This window comes from Anser cygnoides, chromosome 5, assembly GCF_040182565.1.
Source record: "Anser cygnoides isolate HZ-2024a breed goose chromosome 5, Taihu_goose_T2T_genome, whole genome shotgun sequence".
In the NCBI taxonomy this organism is placed as follows: Eukaryota; Metazoa; Chordata; class Aves; order Anseriformes; family Anatidae; genus Anser; species Anser cygnoides.
The window spans coordinates 1,290,697-1,318,380 of record NC_089877.1 but is presented as its reverse complement, the minus strand read 5'-3'; the positions used below and the strand labels follow the sequence as shown (position 1 = coordinate 1,318,380).

The window sequence follows — 27,684 nt, the reverse complement described above, 5'->3', positions numbered from 1 at the left end:
CCTTCTTGGCCCCAGGTGCCAACTGCCCAGCACTCTGCCCCCCAGCTCTCTGTTTTCTCTTGCATGAAGGTTGTGGTACATGTCTCCACATCCCCAATAAAGACATTTGACTTAGCTGTTATTACTGCATACATCTCCGTCAACTCCAGCAAGGGAATTGCTCTAGGACTTAACCCTCCTTGTAACTTAGCCCTGTCTATCACTACGTAGCTTGGCAACTACTTTTTGGTACTAAGAGCACTTTTGACATTAATTCAGCAGTGAGTATCTGTCTGATGCAGCCTAGACTAAATTCATATTCTGTTTTAGCTAATTATTTCCCTCTCATGTTTTGCTTTGTGCTCTAATTGCAAGTTCTGAGGCAAGAGTCTGTTTCTGCTTGACTTCTCTGTCAGCTTCAGTACCCATGCGGCAGGCTCCACGCCTCTGTTGGCATCCATAGTGCTGGTGCACACCTTTCTACAGTGTGGCTGTGGATTTTGTGTATCTTGACACCGACACATGCTCTGTGCCACACCTGAACTCTGACTTCTGTAGCTACAGATATAGACATGGGCAGCAAATACATCTAAAAGGAGGAAGGATGTTTTCTAACTAGTGAAACAGTGAGAAAAAAAAGCAGCTGATACAAATTAATACTGGGCTTTCAGGCTTTCCACCGATCTGAGCCATTGGCTTATTTTTTTTTTTTAAGTGTATGCAGGAGCTTGACCTAGTCTCCAAACTGAGGAATGCTTAGTCAGAATCCAGTGCAACACTAAAATAAAGGCCAAAACTCATCTGAAAAGATGCATGGATGATATTAATTGATGTTTAAAAATGAATGCCTCTATTTGCAGGAATCAGCAATGCAAACTAGGAGTTTTAGAAAGTAATGCATATTATAATTAGGGCAAGCTTTTAAAGATGCTTTGAAGTCCTAAACATTTTTGAAATTCAAATGTGGGATGGAAATAAAGGCATCTACACAATAAAGGGGCATTAAATTATGTCCCCCAAAATTTCACTGTTTTATAGATGTAAATATATGCCATAATTAGTGGTAAGTAACACGAGAAGGATGGTTAAGTTTATTCCTATTCTTATTCAAAACAGCTGTGGCATGAAAAATAGTGCTCCTTCTCTTTGTGATACACTGGAACAAACAATTTCCCCATGTAATCAGTGTTCAGAAATGGCTTGCGCCTGTGGTCTCCTCCTCCCCCCCGAATTTATCTCCATGTGCCTCCAGCAGTCTTAAAAGGTGCAGAGATTCTTTGTGCCCTTCATTTACACACACACAATTGTGGCTACTGCCTTTTTGTTTTCTTTGTGTTCTTACATGCAAGTTCTATTGCACAATCCGGACTCTTGGATTTCCCTCCACAAACACAGACACACACATGCACAATCGCCAGTTTTGACTGGCAAATGATCTGCAGCTCACAAATGGAAGCTGTAATGTGAATGGGGCTATGGCCAGCATGCAAATGTATGCGAAACAAATTAGATATGGAAGAAAGCAGCCATCCATTTTCCTTCCTGCATCGCAACCCTCTCAGCACAGGGTGTTCACGTGGTGCTTGAGGCGTACCCTTTTACCAATTGATGCACGGGCATTAGCGCTTGAGCCTGGCTAATGAGTGGAAGGGGCTGAGCAGCTGGGAAGCCGGAGCAGCTTGGCCTGTCCATCACAAGCCCAACCATGTGGCAGACCTGGACGCAATTCCTGAGCTGCAGTGTAACGTGCCAGCGACCCAGATGCTCCTGTTGGAAAAAATTGCTTCGCTATTTGGAATCTCTGCTCTTTGATCACTCTTTGGAGAGGAGGAGGGAAGGCATGATGCGGTCATATGAGTAACACACCTCCCTGCAGTCAGCAGTCGTTAAAACCTTTACGCTGTTAACAAATGGCCTTATGTGCTTAATGTTAACTACTGAATGCCAGCATAAATTGTTCTGGCCCTCCCCAGATCCCATTGTTTCCAATAGGTGCTGTTTTCCTTCTACTCAGCAGAAAGAATTTAGACTCTTCTCAGTAGTTTTTGCTAGAGTTGCTTTTTTGTTAGCCAAAGCTGTTACTATTACACAAGCGCTCTACCCTATGCCCCCTGCCGCTAACACAGAGCCTGAGAGCGCTTGGGAAGTGAATGTGGAGCGTTTTGTTGTTTGTTTGTTTTTAAATATTTTTCCTCTTTATTTTGGTTGCAGCCAGCTATGTTTTGCTCCTTGCTCTGGCACACTGGCAGGGGCTTTGCCATGCAGCATGTGAAACACTTGGTACTCTTAATATGTAATATTTTCAGTGCTACCCTTTGACAAGCTATGCTGTATTCATGAATTAATCATGTTCTTATACAATCACGTAGAAAGGGTGCCAGAAAGCTGAGGGTCTTTCTCTCCCCTCCAAATGCATTCAGCTAATACAGAGTTCAGCTTTTAAAACTGAATCAAGATTAGTTTTACGTTTGAAAATCAACCCCCCAACAAAACCCCACAACATTTGTTAAGTTGTTAGGTTTTCCTTTCCTGCTAAATTACACTGATCTTCAAATGCGAATCTTTTAATGAGTATTGAAAATGACTTTTTGAAAAATTACTCAAAATGACTCTTGTTCACTATATGTAATCATGCTTCCATTCTAAAGGGTATTTATAGGTATATGCTACAGTAGTGCTCACCAACCCTAATTTCTGGAGCCACGGATCAACAGCATAGCTGCAGCAGAAGCTGTACAGAAGGGAAAGATGGTTTACAGTCCAGGAAGCCTTGCAGTCGAAGTCTAAAATGCAGGTGAACAGCTAGATAGAGACAGACTGAGCGTACCAAGGAAATAGAGACAAAGCTGAGTCTCGTGAGAGGCTGCAGGCACAGTGCTCCAGAAGCTTGACTTGTCAAATTTTTCACTGGGATCATTAAGAAGGTTAACTGAGGTTAATAAGATAAAGTCATAGATGTCAATTTTGGAATTATTATATTTATCTAGTCTTACCTCTCCTGTAATATAGGTAATGAGCCTCGCTAAGTAATTTTTGCATCCAGGCTATAAGCCTACGTGAGCTAGAGCATCCCTGTTACTTACATATTCAGATTGGTTACAAAAGACCCTAAGTAACAGTGACTTCACCATATTCAGAATTATTCCAGCATTTCATTGCCATCAGAGATATCAGCGTCTGCCGTGTTTCTCGTTTAGCTTTTGTGTAGCGTTAGCTTTTTGTCTTTTAATGTCCTTTCCTTCAAGCTTTAATCTATCAGAAGACTCTTTCCCATGTAGCAACTTGTAGACTATGACAAAGTCGTAGAAAAACTTCCGTTGGAAAAATTAAGTAGATGGAGTTTCATTAGTCATTCACTACAAAGGATGTTTTCCAGACCTGAAATCATTCTTGTAACTCTTTTCTGAACCTTTTCCAATTTTCCAACATCCTTTCTAAAATGTGGACACAAAAACTGGAGTCAATATTGTAGTAAGGATCCTGCTTAAACTGAATTCAGAGGTAACAACACATCACTGTTCTTCTGCTCAAAATTACATCTGCAATTCTCATAGCCACATCAGATCTACAATTTTTCCAATAACTTTTTTTTTTTTTTGGTATCATCATTACCTTTTGGGGAAAAAAATTCCCCCAAATTTAAAATGTGACTTGCTTTCTTCAGTTTGAGAGAGACATTTTCGCGTATTGTGTGCATTTAAATGAACCCCTTGCTATGTAAGCCATACCAATATACGTAACAACTCCTTCACCGTCATTTCTTATCATTTAACCAAAGCTTTGTATTTTACCAAAGTGATTGTCTTTCCTTCTTTTATAAATGTAGTCAACACTTTAAAAAAAAATCAAATTCTAGATTAAGACTACTTCCTTGAGGTGACATTCCCCTCTTCACAATGATGCATGCTCCTTCCTTTGTGTTCATGTACTCATCCTCTAGTGAAAAGATTTGAACCCCAGGTTAAGGGACAAGATGCTTTAGTATGTGAGACTGGAGAAAATTGTTTCGTTATTAAAAGAAGCTTTGCTGTAGCTTTCATTCAAACGTATTTACTGTTGCAAACTCTTAGGATTTTTATATTGGTATTACACTTTTTGGAGGAGTCTTGGAGGTTCAGCACTCAGCATGTTGTAGTTAGTTGAACATTAAAACTCTTGTTTAAAAGGAGAACTCTTCCTTTCCTTGAAACACCTCTACTGTACGCTACTTAAAAATAATAATAAAAAAAATCAAAGAGCAAATACAGGTAATTCATTTCTGTTTTGCAATCATGGGTACTTTTTAGCAACAACATTGTGATTGCATAAGAGTAAATCATGACAGTTGAATGATAATTTCAAGTGTTCCTCATTCAGGGAGGAACATCAGGGCCCCAGCCTGTATTTTTTGTGTACACAGGATTCTTAGTGATTTCAGCAAGAGTTGGAAGCACTGTGGGAGTGATCAACAGGGTGCCAATGGCCACATGTGTTACTTTTCCGGGTTAAATGTCAAGTATATTTTTTCAGTGGGCTTCAAAACGAGAAAAAAAAAAGTTATTTTTTAATATCTATAAGCAGTTGTTATTGCAGCTTGAGATACAAGGTCTATGCAGTTGACCCTTTTAAACAACATGAAATCACAAGGAGCATATTACTTACAATTTCTTAAATATCTTCTCTGTATCTGAAAGAAAAAAAAATGTGTTATCATTCAAAACAGTATAATTGTTTTATCAGAAATAACTATTCTTTAGAAATTCCAGTGGAGCAGCTGTGACATGGCTGATGGCTGCTACAGTTTTTCATATTTAGATGTAATTGCAAACCAGCTGTGATGGCAAATTACTTATTTAATATTAGCTCAGAACAGTTTCTTACAGATCACTGTGAACACACTGCTTTAGCTGTACATTAAACATTAACTGCTGACCTCATGCAAAACATGTGCAAGAAGCAAGGTGTAATAGCAATAGGATTTCTTTCTGTTATGCAAAATATGTGACTATAAGGCTTTTTGTGTTACTGTGTGTAAAACTCTTGAGATTTTTCCACTGATTAATTTACCAAAGCCAGCCTGAAGTAATATTAGACCTATGTCTTCTCCATACCACAAACTGGCTCAGTATTGCTATTATCAGCATATTGCCTCAGAAGGTTGTACCACAAATATGGATTGTAGACACTAAGTAGAATTAATGACTTGTTGCCCAGTTAAACATTAAATAGCAGTTACAAATGACCTGAACTATAGTGAAGGCAGGATTACAATTGTTCCACAATAACTAGTATATAAAGATACCTGTAAACTGCATTTTTAAAAAGTCTCCAGGTAGACAAGAAGGCATTTGTCATCACTTCTGTGTTACATTTCTGTGTTAGCTATAAAAAGCAATAAAAACAAGTTAAGCTAGAAGTGCAAGTGAAACAGCTGTGAAAGTGTATTTCCCTGTTAAAATACTCATCTCAGAGTAGGTTAAAAACTCAGATGATTCCTAGATGTTACGCTGCAGTAGCTGATCGGCTATTTCCACATAAAAAGAAATCCCTGCCCACTCTCTCCTTGGGCACCAAAGATGTCAGCAGAGCTAACGCCTGAATCAACAAATCCAGCTGCGGATATCTCTAGCCTCTGCCTATATCCGTATTAGTGCTCTTTTAAGTTGATGGCTTGTGAAAATGGTTTCATGATGACAAAGAGCACAGTGGCAGAAATGCTTTAGTGCTACTGCAGGCCTGGGGAGGCAGGATTCAGCATGTGACCTGTGCTGTTGCTTCGTAACCAAATTAATCATGCTGCACACAAGACTCGGATTTTGGATATAAATAATTAAAGGTAGCACTGTTTCTCACTTGATCCTGCAACTCTCAGTCTCTGGTGCTAGATATCAAAGGCAGCTGGGTCATTATTCAGACTGTGGAGAAATACTGAAAGAAATCAAATACTTCAGTAATATTTTATTGGTCCAGTAGGCATGGCTCAGTAAGCACACAGATAACGTGAAGCCTGTGAAATGTGTCATACAGCTCAGCGAGGTTAAATGGTTTGCTGAATCAGGGCCATATGGCCTGACAGAGTTCGTTAGAGCTCAATTCCTGTGTTGCACAGCCATCTTCCTTTGTAGTGATGATTTCATTGTTTTAAGAAAGGAAAAAGGACTTCATCTTTCTGCCAGACAACAAGGCCACCTGTAGCTGAGAGAAATACTGGGTTCTCTTTTGTGTTTATAGTTTGAAGAAACTGTGGCTTTCCTAAGGTTTTTATGTCAACAATTGTGCAAGTACTTTCTTTGAGGTTTTCCACTTCCACTGTTGTCACTATCAAATCCTTCTCACTCCCTGATTTCTGAAATCAAGAATGGTGAGGTAATTGCAGGTTATACTATGACATTGTCAAATGAAAAATAAAATCTTCAACATCTGTTGCTTTTCCCAACAGGCTGACTTAAACTGCAACATTCAAGATGATACAGGAGCATTTTATGGAGTCACCAGTCAGTACGAGAGCTCAGAAAACATGACAATCACGTGTTCCACCAAAGTCTGCTCTTTTGGAAAGCAAGTAGTAGAAAAAGTAGAGGTGGGTGTTGGGCTGGGCTGGGCTGATTCTCCAGTTCCTTCTGATTTCACTTAAGCTTTCCTCTCTCCTGTATTTACTTTACTCTTACCTGTCTTTTCCTTCCCTCCTCTAATCCTTCCTGAAAGACTATTTTCCTTCCCAGCAGTGTTTGAGTTTTTTTTTTTTAATATCATTGTGTGGCCGGTGATGCTACAGTAAATAAAATCCTGGTTACCCACTGCTTCAGAGCCCCTCCTCCATCCTGCCTGTGGCAACTTTCAGTGGGGAACCTGCAGCTGACATCAGTGCGGCCTCCTCTGTCGCAGCAGAGAAGTGCTGAAGCAAAACTGCTTTTGCTCCCATTTCCAAATGCTTGGCCAGCCACGTAGCCTGTTTGGAACCATGCTACAGTGACAAGCTACCTTTTGTCATCTAGTTTTTTTTAACATTTCAAAGACATGGATGGTATCCTATGTTTTTTAACATGCAAGGGCCTTTATTGTTTACCTTTTATTTTCTAAGCAGAAAAGCCATATGTACTGGTCAGGTAGATATTTGGTTTACTGTACAACAATACTGTAGCTATTTAACTTGTCTTCCGCGTTCTAAGCCCCACACCCACATCTGTTACATGCAAAATAGTTTTTGTATGCACAGTTTAGCCTACAGCTGCAGGTTGAGCATTTAGTAGATATCTTGGTCACTGTTCATGTCATCCTTATACTAAATATGGTTCCAGTGCAGAGTGACCATAAAAAGTTTTCCATCATTTCTATTAAACGAAGCTTAGCGAAAGCTAAGAAATCCCCAAAGCCACTGAGGAGATCATCTGAGCAGCTGGTATCTAGACAGCTGGAGTCCAAGAATCACAGGCACCCTCCTCCAACCCCTTGTGAACCTCTGCAATATAAATCAGTCTGTTTTCTTCTGCCTGTAGCCTTGCATCTTCATGTAATTCATAAATTGCATATTAAATCATGCAATAATATTTAGCTATGTTCATATGTATATATTTATACATAAATATATAAACTTATTTCTGTTCTTCCCTTTGCAGCTGATTGTCCCAAAAGTACTGTCAAATCTTATCAAGCTTATTGCAAGTTTTCTGCTTAATTCATTTTTAATGGATTTGGACTTTACTTTGTGTAAAGATTACTTTGTATAATCTTTATCTTTTCAATTTTTAATTCACAGGTTAGAGAATAAGTTGTGGTAAAACTTTTAACAATGAATGGCCTTTGAATTTTTAGCAAGGCACTGTATAGCTCAGGCAGGGAGTTAGCAGGTAGGAGTATGGGTGTTTGTGTGGCTGAGACCCACTTTCTTCTGTCTACACAAAGAAAAAAACAGATACAGCATTAATGCTTTTAATCTTTTTAAAGTATCTTATTCTAAATATTCTTTTTTTTTTTAGACTGAATATGCAAGGTTTGAGAATGGCCGATTTGTGTACAGAATAAATCGCTCTCCAATGTGTGAATATATGATCAACTTCATACACAAGCTGAAGCATTTACCAGAGAAATACATGATGAACAGCGTGTTGGAAAATTTTACAATTTTATTGGTATGGACTCACTCTTTATTTTTCATGTCTAAAATACTCTCAGCTTTATATGGCTTGCTTAATGTGCAGTATTTAGAACCAGTTTCCAAATCCCCTAGTCATGTTGCTTACTAAACAAATCATCCCATTGACTTCAGACTAATAGTCTTGGAATCGTGCTCTATAGAAACCAAGGATGAGAAGAAAAGGCTGGCTGAGAACATGAACAAACGTCTCTGTTACTTCCCAGATATTCAGCTTACTTCTCTTATTTTTAATGCAAGTCTCTGGTGTTTGTAAAGAGCCTGAGGCAGTAACTTTGAACCATCCCATTCATCTAATGTGTTCTTACTGACATGCCAGTTACAATACTGCAAATGTCAGTGTATTAATTAATTAGTTCTTGGACCAGGAAAGCATGAAGTAATGGTGAGGATACACCCAACAGGTGACCTAAAGCATGAGGAATGGTCTGCGTAGTAGCCTTGAAGCCACTGTCATCCAGCTACCTGCTTATTGCACTGTGGCATTGCAGTGGCACCTGGCCAAGCACTTAGAGCCATGTGATGCTGCTGCCACCACAGGAATTGGGCAAGACTGAAGGTTGATGGCATGACAAAGAGGTAGGGCAGTGAGCTCAGAGTGATGCAGTGTGGGGGTGATGAGTGAGGGGTGCACTCAGCTCAGCTGCCTTTTGGCAGACAAACACAGGGGGACAAAGATGCACTGGTTTTCCTTTACTGAAGTTAGTGTAGGTTGAGGAATGCTGAGCTGATGGCTCATGGGTGGCACCCTGGGTGGGATGAATCTCAGTATCCCTGTTTTAGGAGCAACTGCCCCACAGCTCTGCCCCGGAGCACACTGTGTCAGCGCAGCCATGGAGGTCAATTTAAATTGCCAGCGAGATAGAGAGAGGGAGGGAGAGAGAAAAAGAGAGAGGACATTTCAAACAGCAACATCTAAACATTGCCTAAATTAAACCAGTCATTTCTTCCTTTGGCTCTGGTGTTTTCAAGTTTTTAATATATTGCCTACCTTTTTCTTCCCTTCAAATAGGTTGTAACGAACAGGGATACACAAGAAACCCTACTCTGCATGGCTTGTGTATTTGAAGTGTCAAACAGTGAACATGGAGCACAGCATCATATCTACAGGCTTGTAAAGGACTGAGCAGTTATTTATATATACACTTCATTTCACTTCTTTATCAAAACACAGACTGTAAACCTCAACACTAAGTGGCAGTGCCTCTGGCCCAACTTTCACCCACATTTTTCTAAATCCTGTTGTAGTGAAGTCATTTTTAATGTGTTCATATATAATTGTAGCTGTGAAATTCTGGTACAGTTGTAAAAATTATTTCTAAAACTTAAGTGTTCTTCAAATTTCTAAACCACAGTTCTTTGGGAAGACTGTATTTAAGAACCTAATGCCTCTGTCTGTGGAGGCCTATTTTTAATTCTGATAGAAAAATGTATGACAGAGCATTTGCCATGGGGAAAAACTGACAGCATTTATAAGATTTTTTTTTTTCCAACACAAAATACTTGTTTTACAATTCAAGTGAAATTGAAATGAATCTTTAGCTATAACTGTAAATGAGTACACAAAGTTAATAATCTTTATAGAATTATCTTTGTAACTAATTAGGGTGGAAGATACGGACAAATGTAATTCACTAAATTATTTTTTAAAATGTTAATGTTTTTCTGTTTGAAACCAAATGAAAAAATATAGCCTTAAGAAATGCCTGATAAGAAACAGACAGGTCCTAAAATTAGGCAAATTTTGTATTTTTTTCTCAATGCTAAAACTAATCTTCTAATCCATTAAACTTTCAAACAGGTATTGCAGAGAAAGAAAACATCATCCCTTATCCCTAACATATCTAGTGTATTTTAAAAGAGTATAAAGTTGTATTGTACTAATATGAAAATTTGATTATTTAATGAAAAAGATGGCTCATTTTGCAATAAGTAGGTAAATACTGAAGATTTAGACTTGCATTATATGTAGTCTTGTGTGTGCAGTTATATTTTATACGGACAGCTATGTTTTCTAATAAGTTGATTGAAAAACTCGCAATTCTGAAAAAAACATGAATGGAAACAACGGACATTGCAACAGCATTGAATAATTCATAAACTAAAAGCAAAACACTAAAGTGTTTGAGAGAAGAATGCATACACCTCTGAAAGGATCAACAGCTTTAATATCTATGAGACACTAGAAAGTCACAACCAACATCAGGCAAAGAAGATTGGAAAGTGGAGATTTTTTTTCTCCTTTTCCTCTTTATCATGGTGCTCTTACACCTCTCCCCAGTTTTCTCTCCAGTTCCTACTGGCAAAGACCTTATATGAAACAAACATGTACATACCACATGGGGTCTGATGTCCTTTTGCATCTGGATGTGGTAGTATTCATCCTTCTGATATATCAGGGAAGACTCCAGGAAGTGAAGTGCAGCTGGAGATATTTTAATACTGTAAAGATTCAAAACACAGATGTGGGTGTGAGTGATTATCCAAGGTACGCACATGTGAGATAAGTATTCTCATTCTTCCTGGCTAAGCCAGAGTGTTGTTCAGTTTCTTTTCTTCTGCTGCACACCCAGCACTGTCCTTCAGTTGCCCAAGCAGCAGTTGTTTCAGCAGGTGCTGTTTCAACAGTGGGTTCTCATGAAAAACATTTGTCAGAAAGGCTCAGGACCGCCAGGCCAAGCACAAGCCACCTTAAAGATCAGTCATGAAGTATCAGCAAAGGGTGTTCTTGGGAAGGTTCTTTCCAGCTCTGACTCAAAGAAGTTAACATTTAACAGCTCCCTCCTCACTGCCATTTAATGATATGTGCCCATTCACAATTTAACTCTAGAATTTATTCCCAGGCTACAGTGCTCTGGTCTTCAAAAAAACACTTTTAATTTCTGGTTATTTTATATTTGTATAGTACCCTCTGTTAGAATTGCCCATGATTGAATTATCTAGACTAGAACATAGCCTAAACATGGTAGCAGGTTGCTGTACACCTGTGGCGGACCGTATTCATATTTAACACTGCTGAGGACTCACATTAGAGGAAGACACAAACATCTATGAGGGGAAGGGAGACTGCTTAAATTCCTTAGCTGGCTGCTGATCTAATGCTAGTAGGTGGATGATTGCTGTGATGTCTAGCTGTTATCTGCTTGTGGATATTAGGGCTGATGATCTTTCAGTTTATATTCTGTGAACTGAACAGAGAAATATGTCCATGGTAAGGTCTCTTTTAACACTCATTTTTACACTAACAGTCACATCAGGAAAAGCACTGCATTGTAACAGCCTAACGGTAGCCCTTTATTCTAAGCACTTGGTGTTACAAGTCAAAAACTACTTTTTTGTTTCATTTTGTTCTAAAGTTTGTCTTTTATTTAGGGTTTGAATTGTGGTTTTGGTGATTTTTTTTTTAATAACAAGCAAACTCTTTGAGGTGTATAAAGTGTGTAAGTCAATTTGCAAAACCAGGTACAGGTTTTTTTAACGGAATCTGGCACACTACGTATGTCATAACTATAGGGTATAAAAATCACAATGTTTATTGGTGTTCACTTATGTAATATTAGGGAAACTATTTCCATTGTCTTTTCTTTACACTTCTGTAAATGATCCATACCCTGTATATGTTAATTCTTAAAAGCCTTAATCCTTCAACTGTTCAGCGTGGGGTGTGTAGTCCAACAGGCTGCCTGTAAACTGTGAGCTCTTTTGTAAGCTGGAAGTACTTATCTTGTTACTGTTACTTTTTGTAGGAACCTTTTAACTGAGAGCTGCCAAAGCATTACAATATGCAGTGCCTTAGCATTATATTAGAAGTACCTTTAGCCTCTTAACACAGATTTTATATATTGTTTTATCAATTGGTTCCATTTTTTAAAATATCTATATTTTTTCCCACAGAAAAGCTCTTTGACTGCTTGGTCTAAACGAACCTTCAGTACAAGTCAATCCCATTGCTACGCAGTTAAGTGTCTATACCAAAAGGAAAGGTTACAGATTCATAGTTCTCCGTGAAAAGTGATTTGTATTAATAATGCTGCCTTTCTAAATTTCATGACCAAATAATAAATTGTGACTCTTCTGCACTCTAGCATGAAAGTGCCTTTGGTTTGAAATTCCAGCTTAGAAAAGTGCTGCCATAATAATGACAATTTGTAGAGAGACCAAAAATATTTAGTTATCACCGTAATGCCTTTGGTTTATTGGAATAAGTTGAAACTACAGGCCTCCATTCACAAAAGAGCACCATTTATAGCAATGTAATTTCGCTAATAATCAACCTGCTGGAGAATAAGGTACTGTTTGCCATTTCTGACAGCATTGCAAACCAGCAACTGATTTGCCTATGATATAAAAATGAAAATGATTCACATTTATATTCTCTTCATCCAGTCATGTATCTATCTGCATAATGAGATCCATGCACTGCAGAATTTCAGACAGTTGACAAATGAGACTATTGTTTTCCTCTAATAATATTTCAGTATCTGTGAAGATCTTTTAAGACAGAAGATTTTGTTTACAAAATTGTGCATACTGAAGGTCAGATGCATAAAACGAGATGAAAACGGAGAACAGACAATAGCTAGGGTAAATGCAACTATGTGTTTTTAAACACTGAATTAAGTGTGAGCATTGTGGGTGAAGGTGCTGTTAGAGAAACTCTGGCCAGCACTGTTCAGAACACAAGGTTGTTTTGTTTTGTTTTTGTCCCACATGATGTCATGCTAGGAAAAATGTAGCTTCTCTTAAAAAATATGTCTGTATTTGATACCTTCTGTGAACGGGGGCCGTACTGTGTACACTACAACTAAAATCAATGGGAAGAGGAGCAAGATTTTAAGAAAAAAAAAGTTAGAATAAATATCAGCAAAACCAAAAGCTGTCAGAGGGATTATATAGTTGTGAATACAATTTTAACTTGATTTTTAAAGTATTTGATGAAAACTAAGATTAACTTTTTATATATAGAAATATTGTGACACTGTGTGGTAAATATTGTGATAATTCAATTTCCCTGTCTCTAAAATAATATTTTTCTTATTCCTTCAAGGTCTAAATCTCACTTACCTCTGTAAGACAAGTAATCCTGTTGAATTCACTGAGACTGAGATAGGGCAAAGACAATTTCACCCCTCAAGTAAAGCATATATTTTCAGTTTTTACCAAACATTTCAGCTGTACTAATGCATATTTGTGGTAAAGTACACTCCTGTCTCATTAAAACAAGCGTAATGGTACCATTTGGGGCTGTTGAAAATTGCTACAAACAAATGTAGTTGTACTTACTTGAATTCCAAAATTATTTTATGTAGGTACTGCACCACTATTTTGAAGGAATTGCAGATATAATGCCTGTTTCTCGCTTTCTCTTTCTACTGCAGCTACAGCTCACTAAGTTTGGCAGTAGCTTCTTCCGTTAAAACCTCCACAATATAGGCTATTTTAAATAATGAAGGGTGTACATTACTGTTGAATGTAAGTAACTGGCCAGTTCAAGGCAGATACAACATTTGACATACTCATCCATATCTATTTATTTTTCCACTGCAACTCCTAGGGCATACTTGCTCCTGAAGCAGTTTCCCTTACAGTTTTCCTGGATCTGTCATACTGAGAAATGTTTTGTCTACTCTTTACTTGACCCATACTGATTCAGATACCCGGTCAAACAGCAGATGTGATAATAGAGTCCAGTTTCGTACTTTCTCAGGATGATCTCCTTTCCCTATCTTATAACAAGATGCTTAGCCCCCTTAACAAAAAAAAAAAAAAAAAAAAAAAAAAGCTGGATAATGAAAAGTACAAGAAACACTTTGGAGATCTTCAGCTTTTAACTTTTCGGGTCATTCTTGCTGAGATCATGTAATTAGTTTTAGTGTGTAAATTAAATCTTAAATGCACTCAGTTGACAAAAAGGAGACAGATCCCTGTTACCTCCTTACAGAATATGTGTTTTTGTTTTTGTTTTATTTTATGGGCCTCTTTGGTTCAGGCTCATGACTGCAGACAAAAAATACAATATGTGCCTGAAAAAGGAAGACAAAAGAATTTTATAACATTGAAAACCTGAATAGCCTTTAATTCTTCAGTACATTTTATGTAAAACAGGTTGGGGTTTGGTTTGGTTTTGTTTTTTTTTTTTTGCCATGTGCATTTGTTCACATTTGTAAATGACTTAATGGAATTCTCACTTTATGTTTATTTGTGTAATGTGTATAAAATGGGTTTGTGACTTAAGCATATTCATATATGGTCAGTGGTTACTTTAATATTGTACTGCTGCTGGTAACTTTTGATGTAGAACTTGCCTTTTGATGATAAAGTACCTCTAGGTTAGACAGGGAGGGAAGGCTCTTTGAAAAAAGTGAATGTTCTCCAATGTTTTCTTAACATATTTGCAGAAGCTTTCAAAAGGAGTTTCAGTCAAACCTCTTGGCAGTACAGTATTCTTGTATTTGTTATTGTCTGTGTGTAGGTACTGGTACCTTTTTTTGTTTCAAATGTTTTAAGTGTTGGCTTTAAAGTGAATTTATCTTTAGTATGATAGTAATATGAAAATTATAGGTTTTGTGTGCAGAGAATTTTTTTATAAAGTGCTTTGTAAAAAAAAAAAAATGTATTCTAGCTTTCGCGGTACATATGTGTGATAACTTTAATATCCATGACAGTTAAGTGCAATTATTTCATCACTCTAAAAATGCTATTTTTGTGTCGGTTACTGCAGGTGTTTTCATGTCTTTGCAAAGTGACACATTTTGATGCCTTCTTGATAAAGTGGTAGAATTTTTGTAGCTTTCTAGAAACTTTGTATTCATACAGTATCGATTGAAAATAAAGAAAATGAAAGTGTTTTGTGCATTTATCTTAATCTCCTATATCAATCTCTTTTTATTGTTGGGTGCAACTTTCAAAAGCATTTGCCAAAGTAGCACAAGGCCAGATTTGCAGAAATACCTGTGTTTACCTAAATGTGTCAATGACATCTAGCAAGATTCACAAAAACTTTTAGAGATGGCACCCGTGGCTGGCACATCTGGAAGCTGTGTTCAACGATGAATCTGTATGTGTTCTAGCATTACATTGACAAGACCTCTAGCTTGTATGTCTTCCTAAAGAAATGGTGGTGGGTTTTTTTTTTGAAGCATCATTTAAACCATACTGTTTAAATGGGAAAAGCCACCCATCCCCCTTTATACTAGAAGCAGGAATGAGCTATTCAAAATCATACACAATGAAAAGCATGAAATACATCACTAACGTGATAACTAGAACTGACTGAGGAACACAGTAGTTAACTGGGGTTGAGGTGTTTCTTCCAGAAGGACACTTGCGCTCTGTGAGAGTTGAGGTCCTAAAAATGTTGTTCCACTTTTCAAGAGACTGATTTCTTGTTTTCCTTATTACAACCACTTCCCCCTGCAGCTAGCAGCTGTTACCTGGTATGATGAGAGGATTAAACAAGTTTAACTTGCCCGCTGCATTTATGAAGTGAAACCACCCACCTAGGAAAAAAAAAGAAAGGAAAAAAGAGAGTAAAGGGGATATCCTGCATCAATTGGAGTCAATGGCAACATGACCAGGACTTGGCAGAGAAAAAAGAACAAACGTACATCTGGCTCATCTTCTGCTTCAAAAGGAGAGCAGTGGCTTTTGAATAAACCACATGCCCCCTCCCACACACCCCAATTCTCCTTTTGGGTGGCAGATGTTCCACTACCATTTTTAAAATTCCACCAGAGCACCCCCCATGTGTGAGATGAATGGGCTGAGAACAACACACAGACATGGTCTGTTTTGGCCCTGTTTTCTCTTTGTTCCCCATTAAGTATATGGCTTCAGCACTTTGAAGTGGGTTAGCTTTTTCAGAAGCAACCTCTTTCTTAATTAAGGTACTGCATCTTAATTAATTTAGGTTAAAAACCATAAACCATCTACCTCTGGGACAAATGCCATGCAACACTTCAGGTTGGCAGTCCCAGTGTAACATCACACCATTCGTGTATTAACCAGCTGTCTTCAGCAGACACAACAGCCCCTGCATACCTAAGCCCAGTCTGGTTTACATGATTACAGCATCACGGTCACAGGATGAAGAAGACATACTAATTACTCCATGCTGTTTTACAAAGTGTTGCATGAAGAGCTATAGGTGGTCTACAGACTTTTCTTCTGTGGATTTTTTTTTTTTTTAAGATGCAGCCTATTTGTCAATACAAATACTGAATGCATTTAATGCTCATAAAAGCAGGAGTAAGAGGACAGTTCAGAGCTCAGCAGTGTGTTAGCAGATGTCTATAGATCCCACACACTGCTCTAGCTATTTATCCCAACCCTGAGCTTTCACAGCCTTCATATTGTTGTCTGGGATCCTTTGAGCAGAAACAGCTGAACAATCTGTCACTCCAAACAGCAGCAGCTTAGCAGTGTTCGTAAATTATTACCTACCTTGTAGAGAGGTGTGACAGTTGGTTAATGGTTGTAAGCTGTTACATGATTGCTGTTTGGTGAGAGCTAGAGCTGTGCTGGAGACACACAAGACTTGGCGAAGGTGGGAAGGGCAGGAGGGAGCAGGTAGAGAATGTGCTACGAGAAGATTGAAAAGGAAAACTAGAAACCTGGAGTGCAAGTGAAAAAAATGAACAGAATTTTACTTTCCAAAGAAAATGAAAATCTGAGCAAAGGAGGCAAGGGAGAAAATAGTAAGAAAGGATGAAAAGGATAGTTTCAAGACCAACAATAATAAGAGTTCCATCAGAAGAAAGGGGGAGATCTAAAACTAAGAAAAAGGCTACAACAAACAAACATTCACTTTCTAGGTCAGTGAATAGAGTTGATTTTTTTGCTCCTATATTGCTTCTTATTTGTACTTCCCATTATTGGGACATAATTGGGACACTTCAAGGATTCTCTTTAAGCTTAATGGGAAAGGAAGGGCTGTTGTAGGCCTCTCTTTATACTGGAGGTTCTGCATGCCTCACTGGGACATAACAGAAAGGCAGCCCAAAAATCTCATCAGCAAAGCACCATATAGCCTCCCTGGTAGATGAAGATTTGTCAGCTTGGTTTCAGTTGGAAAACAGTGAGAGAGCAATATCCAGAACATTATCCGAAACAATCAGTTGAGCAAAGACACTTGAGCACAAGTAACTGATCTCAATTCATCCAGCTGTGGTTATCTTTCAAACCACCTTCCTTCCACAAATGCATGCTTGGGAGGAGATGGAGTGGGCTGGGAGGTATGCGCACACACATGCATGTGCACATGCACACCGATGCACAGAGAACATTATTTGTTTAGGTTGATAAATTTAAGAAAATGTTGCTTTCTGTGCCCCTCACCCTGTCCTAGAGGTAAGAGCATAAAAAAGCAACCTTGATGTTGTTAAACTGGAGCAGAAAGTCAAACAAAAAGAGTTTTCAGAGGTCTGCTTCCAAACATCTTTGTCAGCTATTACAGATACCCACACACAGGTAACAGTTTTGGAGCCTTAGCTTAGCTTTTCCCCTTCTCTACCTCTGGTAAAGTCAATGTGCAAGTAAAGACAGTGGCTGGGACCATCAGAGCAAATGGTGCAGGAGCCATGATAAATGTCCCTTGTCATTCCTCTCACACGGTTCAAAGAGGAGATTAGTCCACTACTCGTGCGTACCTTGCCATGTACCTTAATGCTTTGCTTTCTGGACCTCCAGCAAAGGCAGACTATGGCAGTGGATTTCAGAGACTTGCTGTTTGAATGGAGTGCTGAGCTGTATGAGCAGCTGACTTTGCCAGTACGTTGACAAACTACAAACTGATTTTTTTCCTGCCCCAAGTCTAAGTTTATTAAGCATATTTAAAGATCCTTCTCATTTTATTTTTTTTTTATTGGCAGAGGCTAAAGAATAATTTTTCCAGACTTTTAAAAATTTCTTTCTGCTAAGATCACATTATAAGAGATTTTTTTTCCAAGGTACTTGTCTTTTCTTGTTGTCTCACCTGTGATGTTGAACTTCAGAGCGAACATTACACTTCACAAAATGTGTAAGAACAGTATTCAGACTTGTAGTCGTTCCTTTCAGTACACTATGAGAACACTTCTTTTCTGATGCAGCTCTACATCAACTGGGGGATGGGGATACCTGTGCCTCCATCTTGTTTGGCCTTTCCATTACTTTTAAATTGAACTCACATATGGCAAATTCAGGCAATGACATACAAGAATCAACATGTTGCACACTATTCCACAGCACAGAGAATTTGATGACTTAAGTCAAATGTCTATATTAGTTTTACTATCACTATATGATATTTCTAACAGGTTTTCATCTAAGCATTATTGTCAGAACACCACGATGGGTGGAAACTCGGCAGTGCCGTTCACCCCTCCCCCCAGTTTCCAGCAATGAGGCGGCAGCCACAACACTAGTGGCAGCAGAGCTGCTGTTCCCCTATCTCTGCCAACAATCTTCTGCTTTTCGGGAGGTGGTGGTGAGCAACGTCTGGGAGTTGCCCCAAGACTCTCCAGCAACAGGCTCTGGATAAGTGCAGGGGGGCAGGTAGCCAGCACACAGTGACAAGCACGCTCCCAGCCTTTGGGAGGGGAGCTGCCTGTTGCAGCACAGGACAGGTCAGCTTCCCTGCCTACTGTCACCCCTGTCTCCTGGTCAGCCAAAGGACAGGATGACATGCTCAGTGAACAAACATGTGAAGGGAGGGGCTTGAGATCCAAGAGACTTCATTTTTACATAATTTTTCTCCCAACTGCCCCATTCTCTGAAAGGCCACAAGAGATCATGAGAACAGGATCACCAATTCCTCTTCATGCTGGGTGAGGCAGGACACGCAGAGCACACACACACAACTATGGTATTGGCTTATCATTTTTTCCATGCGAAACAAATGTCTTCCCATTAAGAATATCAGTGCTGGAAGTGGTTTAAAGGTAATGGCCACTCCAAGAGAACAAGTCTAAGGACTTGAGAGCCACAGACAGGAGACAATCAGGGCAGGCAAAGGTGGGAAAGCTCTGATTTCTCAGCTTGGGAGAAGGGGGGGGAAGAGAATTCTTGATGCCTACAGACTGCTGCACCTGGGGATAGGTACAGGCACAGTGGAGAAAGTTAGTTTGAAGATACTTGAATACTAATGGAAAAGAAGGCATGGGGATTAGCCATCATTTGAAGATGAAGACGATGAAGCAGGAGATAGGTTAAAGGCTGTTTCAGAGAACTGCAGAGTAATTTTCCATTACCTTTGGTCAGACATATAAAAAGACACATACAAAAGTCAGCACTCAACTGGAAGCAGCTCGAAAAGTATCAAAGAAAGAGAAATGAACCCAGAGAATCAGCCTGAGGAAAGCATACACGATGCTCATTAACATGGCCAATAAACTGGTAGGGAGCTACTGAAGGGTGTAAGGGGACAGAACCATCAGACAGTCCCTGAAATACTGAAAAAAAACCAGGTGCAGAGGTGGCTAGAAAGCTGAGAGTGACCACTGCCAACATCAGAAGTTACTGCTTTCTCGGGTGTGCCTGTGAAACACATGGGAAAGCTGTGGATGCAGCAGTAGATGGATTTACAGACAAGACAGATATGGGAAGGAGTGGAGAGTTCAAGATCAGGGCTGCCCACAGCTTCACTGCGAGGGAGGTAGATGGGAGGTCAGGAGAGCAAGGAGATAAAAACCGTGGAGATAGAGCTACGCAATACGGACCTGTGAAGCCGTCTGTCAGCTCAAGCAACCAGCTCTTCCTTACCAGAAGAGCGTGTGGTGATAGCAGGCAGTGTGGTGCAGGTAGTGGGTGTGGGACCTGGGAAGTGGGGAGACTCAGTCCTACATACGCTCATGGCCTGACAAACAACATGTCCTCTGATGCTTGTCTTTGGCCACCTGTTGACAGGACAGACAAGTGGTGATGCATAAGAGGTGGTCATGATTACAAAGGAGATCCATGGACATTGATACCTGTACAATATAATTTAGAAATTTTTGTGGTGTGGATGGATTGTTACTCTCGTGGTCCCCAAATGACAAGCACATAATTACCCCTTGTAATGGGTCTGAGAGGAGGGAAGAGGGGAGTGTCAGTTTCTCTAACAACCAGAACAAGGGAAAATCTGTATATTTAAGCTTCCTGTTGAAAGGTTAAACAAAAAGATTCTGTTCAGCTGTTAGCAAATCAGCTGAAGAGAAGCTGGGACTCTGGGCTGCTCAGCTCTACTGAACACTAAGAAACAGCCTCAGTGCTGAGTGTGCACAGCCCCACAGTTCAGTCCCACATTGTACAGGAAATGCCTATAGACATAAAGAGAGGCCACGGTAGGAGGAAAAACAGCAGAAACTTCTTTGCCAGCAAATGAACAACAACAACAAATTGAAATTCTGACCAAAATACAACCCAAAATGTTTCCAGAAGAAACACATTCTTACTCCATTTTATTTCAAGAGTATCAATCCCTGCAATAACTGGATTTAAACCTCCATGTGATAAAGAAGTTGGCCTTTGTGCTTATATGAAGGATCACATTGTGATCTGAACATCTGACAAAGTCCCTCAACCAGGAGCTGAGGAGGCTCACACATGTTCCAAATTTGCAGCTCAGACCCTCCACTTTAGTGCAGATCAAATCTTTGGAGATGCACAAAAGAAAAATACAGCCCTAAGACAATAGCTAGATCCAGGTTCTGGTGCCTGTTGCTGCAGCCTAATGCAGAGCGTGGGGTGACCATGAGTCTCACCAGGCTTTCCTGCAGTCATGAAACAACTGCAGCATGTCCCAATCTATTTACCTGCAAGTACTAGGTATAATCCGTTTAGATAAGCCCATTACCATGGTACGTGACCTTTGGACTTTGGCTTAAGGCTTCTACTTTCCCTTCTGGAGAGAGCACATCATATTTCACTGTCTATTTTATTTCTTTCTCCCTTATTATAGTTGTGCTCAGTATCCTACACAGATTGCTTTTCCTGGAGGCATAAACAAGCAGATAGAATCTAGGGGATGTTTAAATAAAGGGAATCATTTCAAATGGTCTTTGAATTAATAAGTATATATAAAGATAAATAAGAAACATAAAGATATATAGGACATACAGGTAATACAAACAAATCATGACGCATCTGTCCAGTGTGCTCTGTTTATGTGTGCACTCAGTGCTACGATATCCTCGAAAGCAATAGGCCTCCATTCTTCATCTTTCTGGAGGCACCTGTGATCCCAACTGGGACACAGGAAATTTTCCACCATCTCAAGTGAAGGATGGGTTGCTAGATAATACATTGTGCCTATTAGGAAGAGTTTATCCTAAAAGAATACCTAAAAGGCACAGTCTACCTCCTTGACTTACTGAATCTAAGTTGACAGAATATGCACTTCCACTGTAGCCCCTACTAATTAGCACTAGAGAAAATAACTACCAGTTTAAAGATGTTGGTGACTTGCAGGCAGAATGGGTCACTTGTTTTTTAATGCTAACTTCTCACCTATCTTCTCTCCTCCCATATTCCTGCCAGCCACTGACCTTCCTTTGATCTGCTATAGATTTTGAAGGCTGTCTCCCTTCTATTTTCTGGACCTGTGTTCAGAAAGAACAGCTACAGTATTCTTTGTGAATAACTATGAACAGCAACTGCTTCTGAAACTCCTATGGAGATGGGCTGAACCCTTCATGCCTAATCAGCGCAAGATCGAGTGGGACCCTCAGCACAGGGTGAGCTGGTTTGGTGAGATACTTGGTTTTATCTTTTATCGCAGTCTTCTCTAGCACACAGTCTGAATAGATAATGTAGAAATTTATCCATCAACATAAATTAGACATCAAAGTTGGAAAGATTTGATCCACCTGAACAACTACTACAAATAAATACTTGCTCATCCTCCTCCCTTTTCTCACTATGATAGTCTGGGTTTAGAAACAGTGTTTGATACTACAGAATAGCTCATATGAATCACATTAATCTGTCTTTTTAGGGAACTACTAATGTACAAGCAACTGTAATACATTGACTTTCCCATTCCCTTCCAAAGACAGGAATACAACTGTGCTGTGGTACATTGGCATCAGATGCTTTAAAAGCTGAGTAGGGCATCTCAACTGAATTACACAGTTCAAGGGAAACTGGGACTACTAAGCATATAGAAACCATCTGACTCTCCACAGAAAAGTTATTACTCAAAAAGTTTTTGTGCTTACTGAATAATCTGATCTCAGGCAACTGCAAAATGGTTTTCCTTCTCTCTTTGAATTGAATTTCAATATGTCCTTGCATGAAGAACATAATGAAGTACATGCCTATGGCAAGTGCTGTTTAAAGCACTGTCCTTTATTCCTAGAGACATTTCCAGGAAATGCAAAGCTGCAGAATAAAACACCCCTGGCTTTATCACAGACTCCCTCTTCTGTGTCACTTTTTGCTCAGGGTATGACACTTGAATAAACAGTATTTAGCGCAAACAGCGCAGGGTCTGCCCATCTCTGAGCCATGCAGGAGAGAGTTGTGCCTCAATGGAAGGCAGACATGACCGGGCCTGTAACCTGAAGGCATTGCACAGCATTTCAGGAAGAGTGCAAGGCACAAATCCAAAGGCCAATTCCTTCACCTGCCAAAGGTGTGTCTTTAAACAGGCAACAATCAACACCAAAGAGACAGATCCTGCTGTTGGTGTCAACGCTGTAGAAGTATAACTGTCCAAGTTATACTGCAGTAGCTGACAGCAGGATTTGTCCTTCTCTCTGTTCAAAAATCCCATCCTGGGCAAAGTGGGACCTTTAAAGGAGATGACCAGGCATACTGTTCATTCATGAGTGGCTAGAAGCTCACTCTGGCTGTTTCATGTGTGCCTGAACACAGTCTTACAATCAAAACATAAAATGGCATTTTTGTCTCTCTGAAGTGTCATCCAGGAAGGGCCCCTCAGGCTACACATCTTCCCAACGAATGCTTGCTTAGATACAGAAAGCTTTCTGGGTCCAGTGGTAGCGCCACCGGGGGCAACATGGCAGCAGCATGGAGCAGCTTGCATAAGGGGCCAGACTCTCATTAGCGTCTCTTAGCCAGGGCTGCGAGATCGCTGCCGCTCCACCCTGAGGCCCAGGGAGGCATCACTATTTCTCCAGCTCTGCCTTTACTGAATAACTCAGCTAATAGCAACAGATGAAGTAGTGATTTTCTGATGTTTGGCCAAGCTGTTAACATTGTCATTCTAGCACATTTTAACAAGTACAGACAGGTATGGGCATTAGTCATATTTCTAGAGGCAGTTCTTTTATTTTTCTCTGTCTATTTTTTCTTTTCTATCTTATCCATTTTTACTGGGCTTCAAAGCCCTCAGTAGAAACAGATGTGTGAGTGTTATAAAATTATATTGCTAAATCAGGGCTGTTTTCCAACTTTATACAAGTTGTATGTCAAAAGACACTACAGGCAGGAGGGCCAACTGTTCTGCATTGAGAAAAGCTACAATAAGAAATTGCAGGCTAAGAATCGAGCACCTACTGTTAGGGCATGCCTGAACTAAAACTGCCCTCCCAGCCCTAATTTAGTTTCTTCATATATGCACCTTATTCTGTGGTGTACAATATCCAGATTGATGTTAGTGAGTTTCGTGGGACATCTGACTCAGCAGGCATTGCACGCGCAAGCTTTTCAATACTTTGTCACATCTTCAGTCGTCAACACATGTTTTCTAGCACCATTAAGTGTACCCCAGAGGTGACCTTTATGGTATTAGAATACTTCAGAAGCATATATTTATTTTCCTGGGGCTCCTCTGAGCAGAAGCTTGGCCTGCAGTCCTCAGCAAGGCTGCGCCACTAAAGGTTTGCTTCAGTAAGGTTGAAAGCGCTCAAGCCTTATGTGTCCCCTAGACTTGAATGAAAAGGTGGTATATGAAAAGTTTCTGAAGAAACTCTTGCAGTGAGCTTGGTTTCTTAGCAAAGTACTGGGCCACTACCCTTGCTTATAGCAGCTGTTTGTGTGAGAAGTTCTTCACATAATGTAAAAAAGAATCCAGTTTCTTCCATTTGTGCAAGTCAGCCTGACTCACAGTTGTTATTCATGAAACAAATACAAGTAAAAATCACTCAGGAATGGGAATGGTTAATTATAGACAATAGAGCTGTGAAGCTTGTTACCAGCACCAGTCAGTCCTGCTATTGCTTCCAGCTGAGCAGCTCGGGCCACAGGACAGGGGCTGCATGCTCCAAGACAGCAGCTGAGCAGAGCGTGTCCCTGCCCGCAGCCCGCCTGCTCCTTTGTGGCCCAACAGGCTGCAGCAGCCGTGACAGCAGGGCTTGCACTCGGCAGAGCAACAGATTGCAAAGCATCCGGCGATACCAGGGCCACGTGTATGTGGCAAAATATGCTGCGATATGAGGAGGCGAGCTGCCTGCTGCACTATGGCAAAGCAGATTGCATAGCATTAGCACTGGTGACAACAGGACACTCATTGTGTGGGACAACAAGTCACACAGAGAATGTGCAAACGCAATTGGTTGGGCCCATTTAACATATGCACAGCAGAGTGACATATGGCAATTGGTGACTTTCCTGCCACAGATGCTGAAAGGCTTTGTTTCACTCCAGTGTGTGGTGCAGATCCAGCACATCGTTTCCCCCTTCAGTGAGGGGCAGCGTGAGTGCCAGCAGCGCTCGCCCCCACCTTCAGGCACCGCAGATTTCCAGTGCTGCGAGTGCTTCTCGCTGCGCTGTGTGGGCTTTCTGTTTCCAAAACCCTAGCCACCAGCCAAAGCCTGGGCATGCTGAGAAATACAGCTAGTTTAAACATATGGCTGAGATGAACTCCCTCTTCAGCTCCTTTGCCCCTTTTCGTTTGGGTTTCTGTACAATTTTATAGTACCACAGCCTGAAACAAACTACTTCTAAAAATGTTTAATTTTTCATTAGAACCTCTTATTTTCAATAGTTTCTCTCTATTAACAATACAAATAGATAACTGGATTATTATAGTGACCAATAGATTATTTCTTCAACTCCATTAAGCAAATATTTAAATGGAAGTGAAAATTGGCAATGCAGAATGATGGCTTCCTGGCAATGGGACAGAAACAAATGGAAAGGGGTTCTATCAGCTTGCTCATGCAGGAAAAACATGAAGGAAGATTCTGAGATCCTGGTATGTGTTGTAGCTACGTTCACCTGCGCAGAGCCATGAGATGACAGTCTCACGCAGTCTGATGACTGCAGCACCAGACCAGGGTTAAGACAGGGAGATATACTCTCCTCTCTGCCGCTGCCCACCTGCCTGACCACTGGCAAATCACTTCAGCTCAACAAGGAACAGAAATAAAGACCATGATGCTCATCCCAGTGCACTGCTTTGGGGTTGCCTGCTGGCTGCAGAGTAGAAGGTGGGGTAGGAGCTGACCTTTTAACACTGGATCGTTTCATGTGGGCCACAGAAAACTCATGAGCCAGTAACAGCATCCATCAAGCTGAGGACTCTGGGGTCAAAATCTTATTCCCTACTTCTGTCATTATTGATCTTTGCTCACTTGTTTCCATGGTGAAGAAGAATCCAAATCTACATAGATTTAAAGCACTTTGTTTACAGGCACACAGGGGGCCAAGCAATCAAAGCCAGATGATGATTAAGTGCCCTCTCCTGCAATGGGATGGGACTTGATACATGTTCTGTCTTCTCCAGATTTCTGCTTGACCAGACTGTGAGATTGCAGAGCCAGGCTAAGACATGGAGTTGGCAGCTGCTGCCATGTCCCACAGGTAAGTAGCTTGAGAGCTGCCCAGCTGAGAGCGGTTTTCTTTGCTTTATGCTCCTTTTGTTTTTTAAGAGCTAGTGAAGGAAATGTGTTGCTTCAAACTGGGCTGTGGAGTAGCCATAGCGTAAGTTAAGGGGCATAACATGAGGTGCTGCTGACAAGCTGTGCAGGAGCAAGAGGCAAAATGACAACTGTGAGTGCTGAGACTGCTTTGAGTACAACTAGCTTTACAGCTGCAAATCTCTGCTGCATTCAGGCTGCACGGAGATCACCAGAGGGCTGAATTATGCTGGCTCCAGAATCCTCAAAGTAATTTGTCACTGTGGTCCTCAATAGATCCCTGAGTTTCTGTATTTCCGTGCTTTCCATTCTGTATTTCCATGTATTTCCATATGAACATGTGTGGTAAGTCTGATTAGTTCTGACTGCATCATATTTACTCTGCAAGCACCAACCATCTGTGCAGCAACTGTCCGATACGTCCAGGCTGCATCAGACCCTCTGGACCTGTGCTGTGGCATTGATGCACACATTTACAGAGCTCAGACAATACCTCTGGCTGACTGCCTCATCACTCAAAACCACTATTTCACGTGCTCTGTTGTGATGAAATCCTAGAAACACAGCTTCAGCCCTCAGATTTGTTCTGGAAAAGTGTAGAAGTGGGGAACAACACGAGGTGCATTTAGTAAAACTGAATTTGCAGTAGTCCTGTCTCTGTGGCATTGAGAGCCTGATCAGATCACATCAACTGACAGGAAAAGGGCATACGGCAGAAGAGTTTTACCTTGAGACTAGCTCCCTCTGCAGCCTGATTTTCAGCACCCAGAACATGGGAACATTGTACATCTTTTTAGAATAGGATAGGATAGGATAAAATAGGATAGAATAGAAGAGTTCAGTTGGAAGGGCCCTTCAGAGATCACTAAGTCCAACTGCCTGACCACCTCAGGGCTAAATATAAGTTCAAGCACATTAATGAGGGCATTATCCAAGTGCCTCTTAAACAGTAGCAGGCCTGGGGCATCAACCAACTCGCAAGGAATGCCTATTCCTGTGTTTGACCACCCTCAAAGTAAAGCCGTAGTTCCTCATGCCCAGTCTTTAGACAAACACTTGTTTGACTGCTACTCACAGTTGGATAAACCTCGGAAGGAGTGGAGTCAGTCTGGGAAACCTGTGCTCCCCATTCTCGTCAGGGTGGCATATTAACTTGTCTAGTGTTTTCCAGTATCATAGGGATGATACAAAATGACCACAGTGATCCAGACTGAAAAGCAGTCCGTCTTTCGATTTAAAATTATGCCTCTGGAAGGAAGGTGACATCAAAAGCTGGTAAGGTGGTAAACAAGGAGGTAACTTCTGAATTTCCCGGAATAACCGAGCGCAGAAGCTGGCCCCAACACCCGGACCACGCAAACTCTCTGCAGCGTTTCCCACCCGTTGCCTCCAGCGGGCCAAGACCTGCCCGGCAGGGCCCCAGAGCGGCGGCAGAAGCGGAGCGGATCACCTCAGTCCGGCTCTCCGCAGCCCCGCAGCGACACCCAGCGGCCCCAGGCTCGGGGCTGCTCCCCGGAGCGCGCTCCCGACGCGGCGAGTCCCCTGCGGCGCGTCCCGAGGGCTTGTGTCCGCCGGCGGCGGGGCCCGGCGCTGCGCTGGGGCTGTCAGCTCAAAGCCTTTGACCTGCGGTGGGATCGCGCTGGTGGGCAGGGCGAGCACGGAGCAGGAATGAAGCCAGGGAAATTCCACAATTTATACCACGCAGGAGATCAGATTAGATTATCACAGTTCATCCTTCAGGGCTGACGACTGTGAATCTGATGGTGAATCAGTAGCTCCTCTACCTCCCCG

At 40.9% G+C, this 27,684-nt stretch overlaps 1 protein-coding gene and 1 long non-coding RNA gene across 23 annotated transcripts in view; one reads left to right on the top strand and one right to left on the bottom strand.

The window, feature by feature from the left end:
• Window positions 1-14,956, top strand: part of TEAD1 (TEA domain transcription factor 1) — a 160,557-nt gene extending 145,601 nt beyond the window's left edge. For all 11 annotated transcript variants that reach the window (XM_066997608.1, XM_066997603.1, XM_066997604.1 and 8 more), the window contains 3 exons: window positions 6,398-6,538; window positions 7,935-8,087; window positions 9,123-14,956. In XM_066997608.1, coding sequence (XP_066853709.1) covers window positions 6,398-6,538; window positions 7,935-8,087; window positions 9,123-9,236 — 408 coding nt within the window. In that variant the 3' untranslated portion in view covers window positions 9,237-14,956. The remainder of the gene's footprint in view (window positions 1-6,397; window positions 6,539-7,934; window positions 8,088-9,122) is intronic.
• Window positions 10,444-27,684, bottom strand: part of LOC106040874 (uncharacterized) — a 157,017-nt gene continuing 139,776 nt past the window's right edge. For 10 of the 12 annotated variants that reach the window (XR_010831743.1, XR_010831737.1, XR_010831742.1 and 7 more), the window contains 2 exons: window positions 15,544-15,609; window positions 10,444-10,552 (listed from right to left, as the gene is read on the bottom strand). This is a non-coding gene — a long non-coding RNA (uncharacterized lncRNA). The remainder of the gene's footprint in view (window positions 10,553-15,543; window positions 15,610-27,684) is intronic. The other 2 variants (XR_010831735.1, XR_010831741.1) reach the window with 1 other exon arrangement.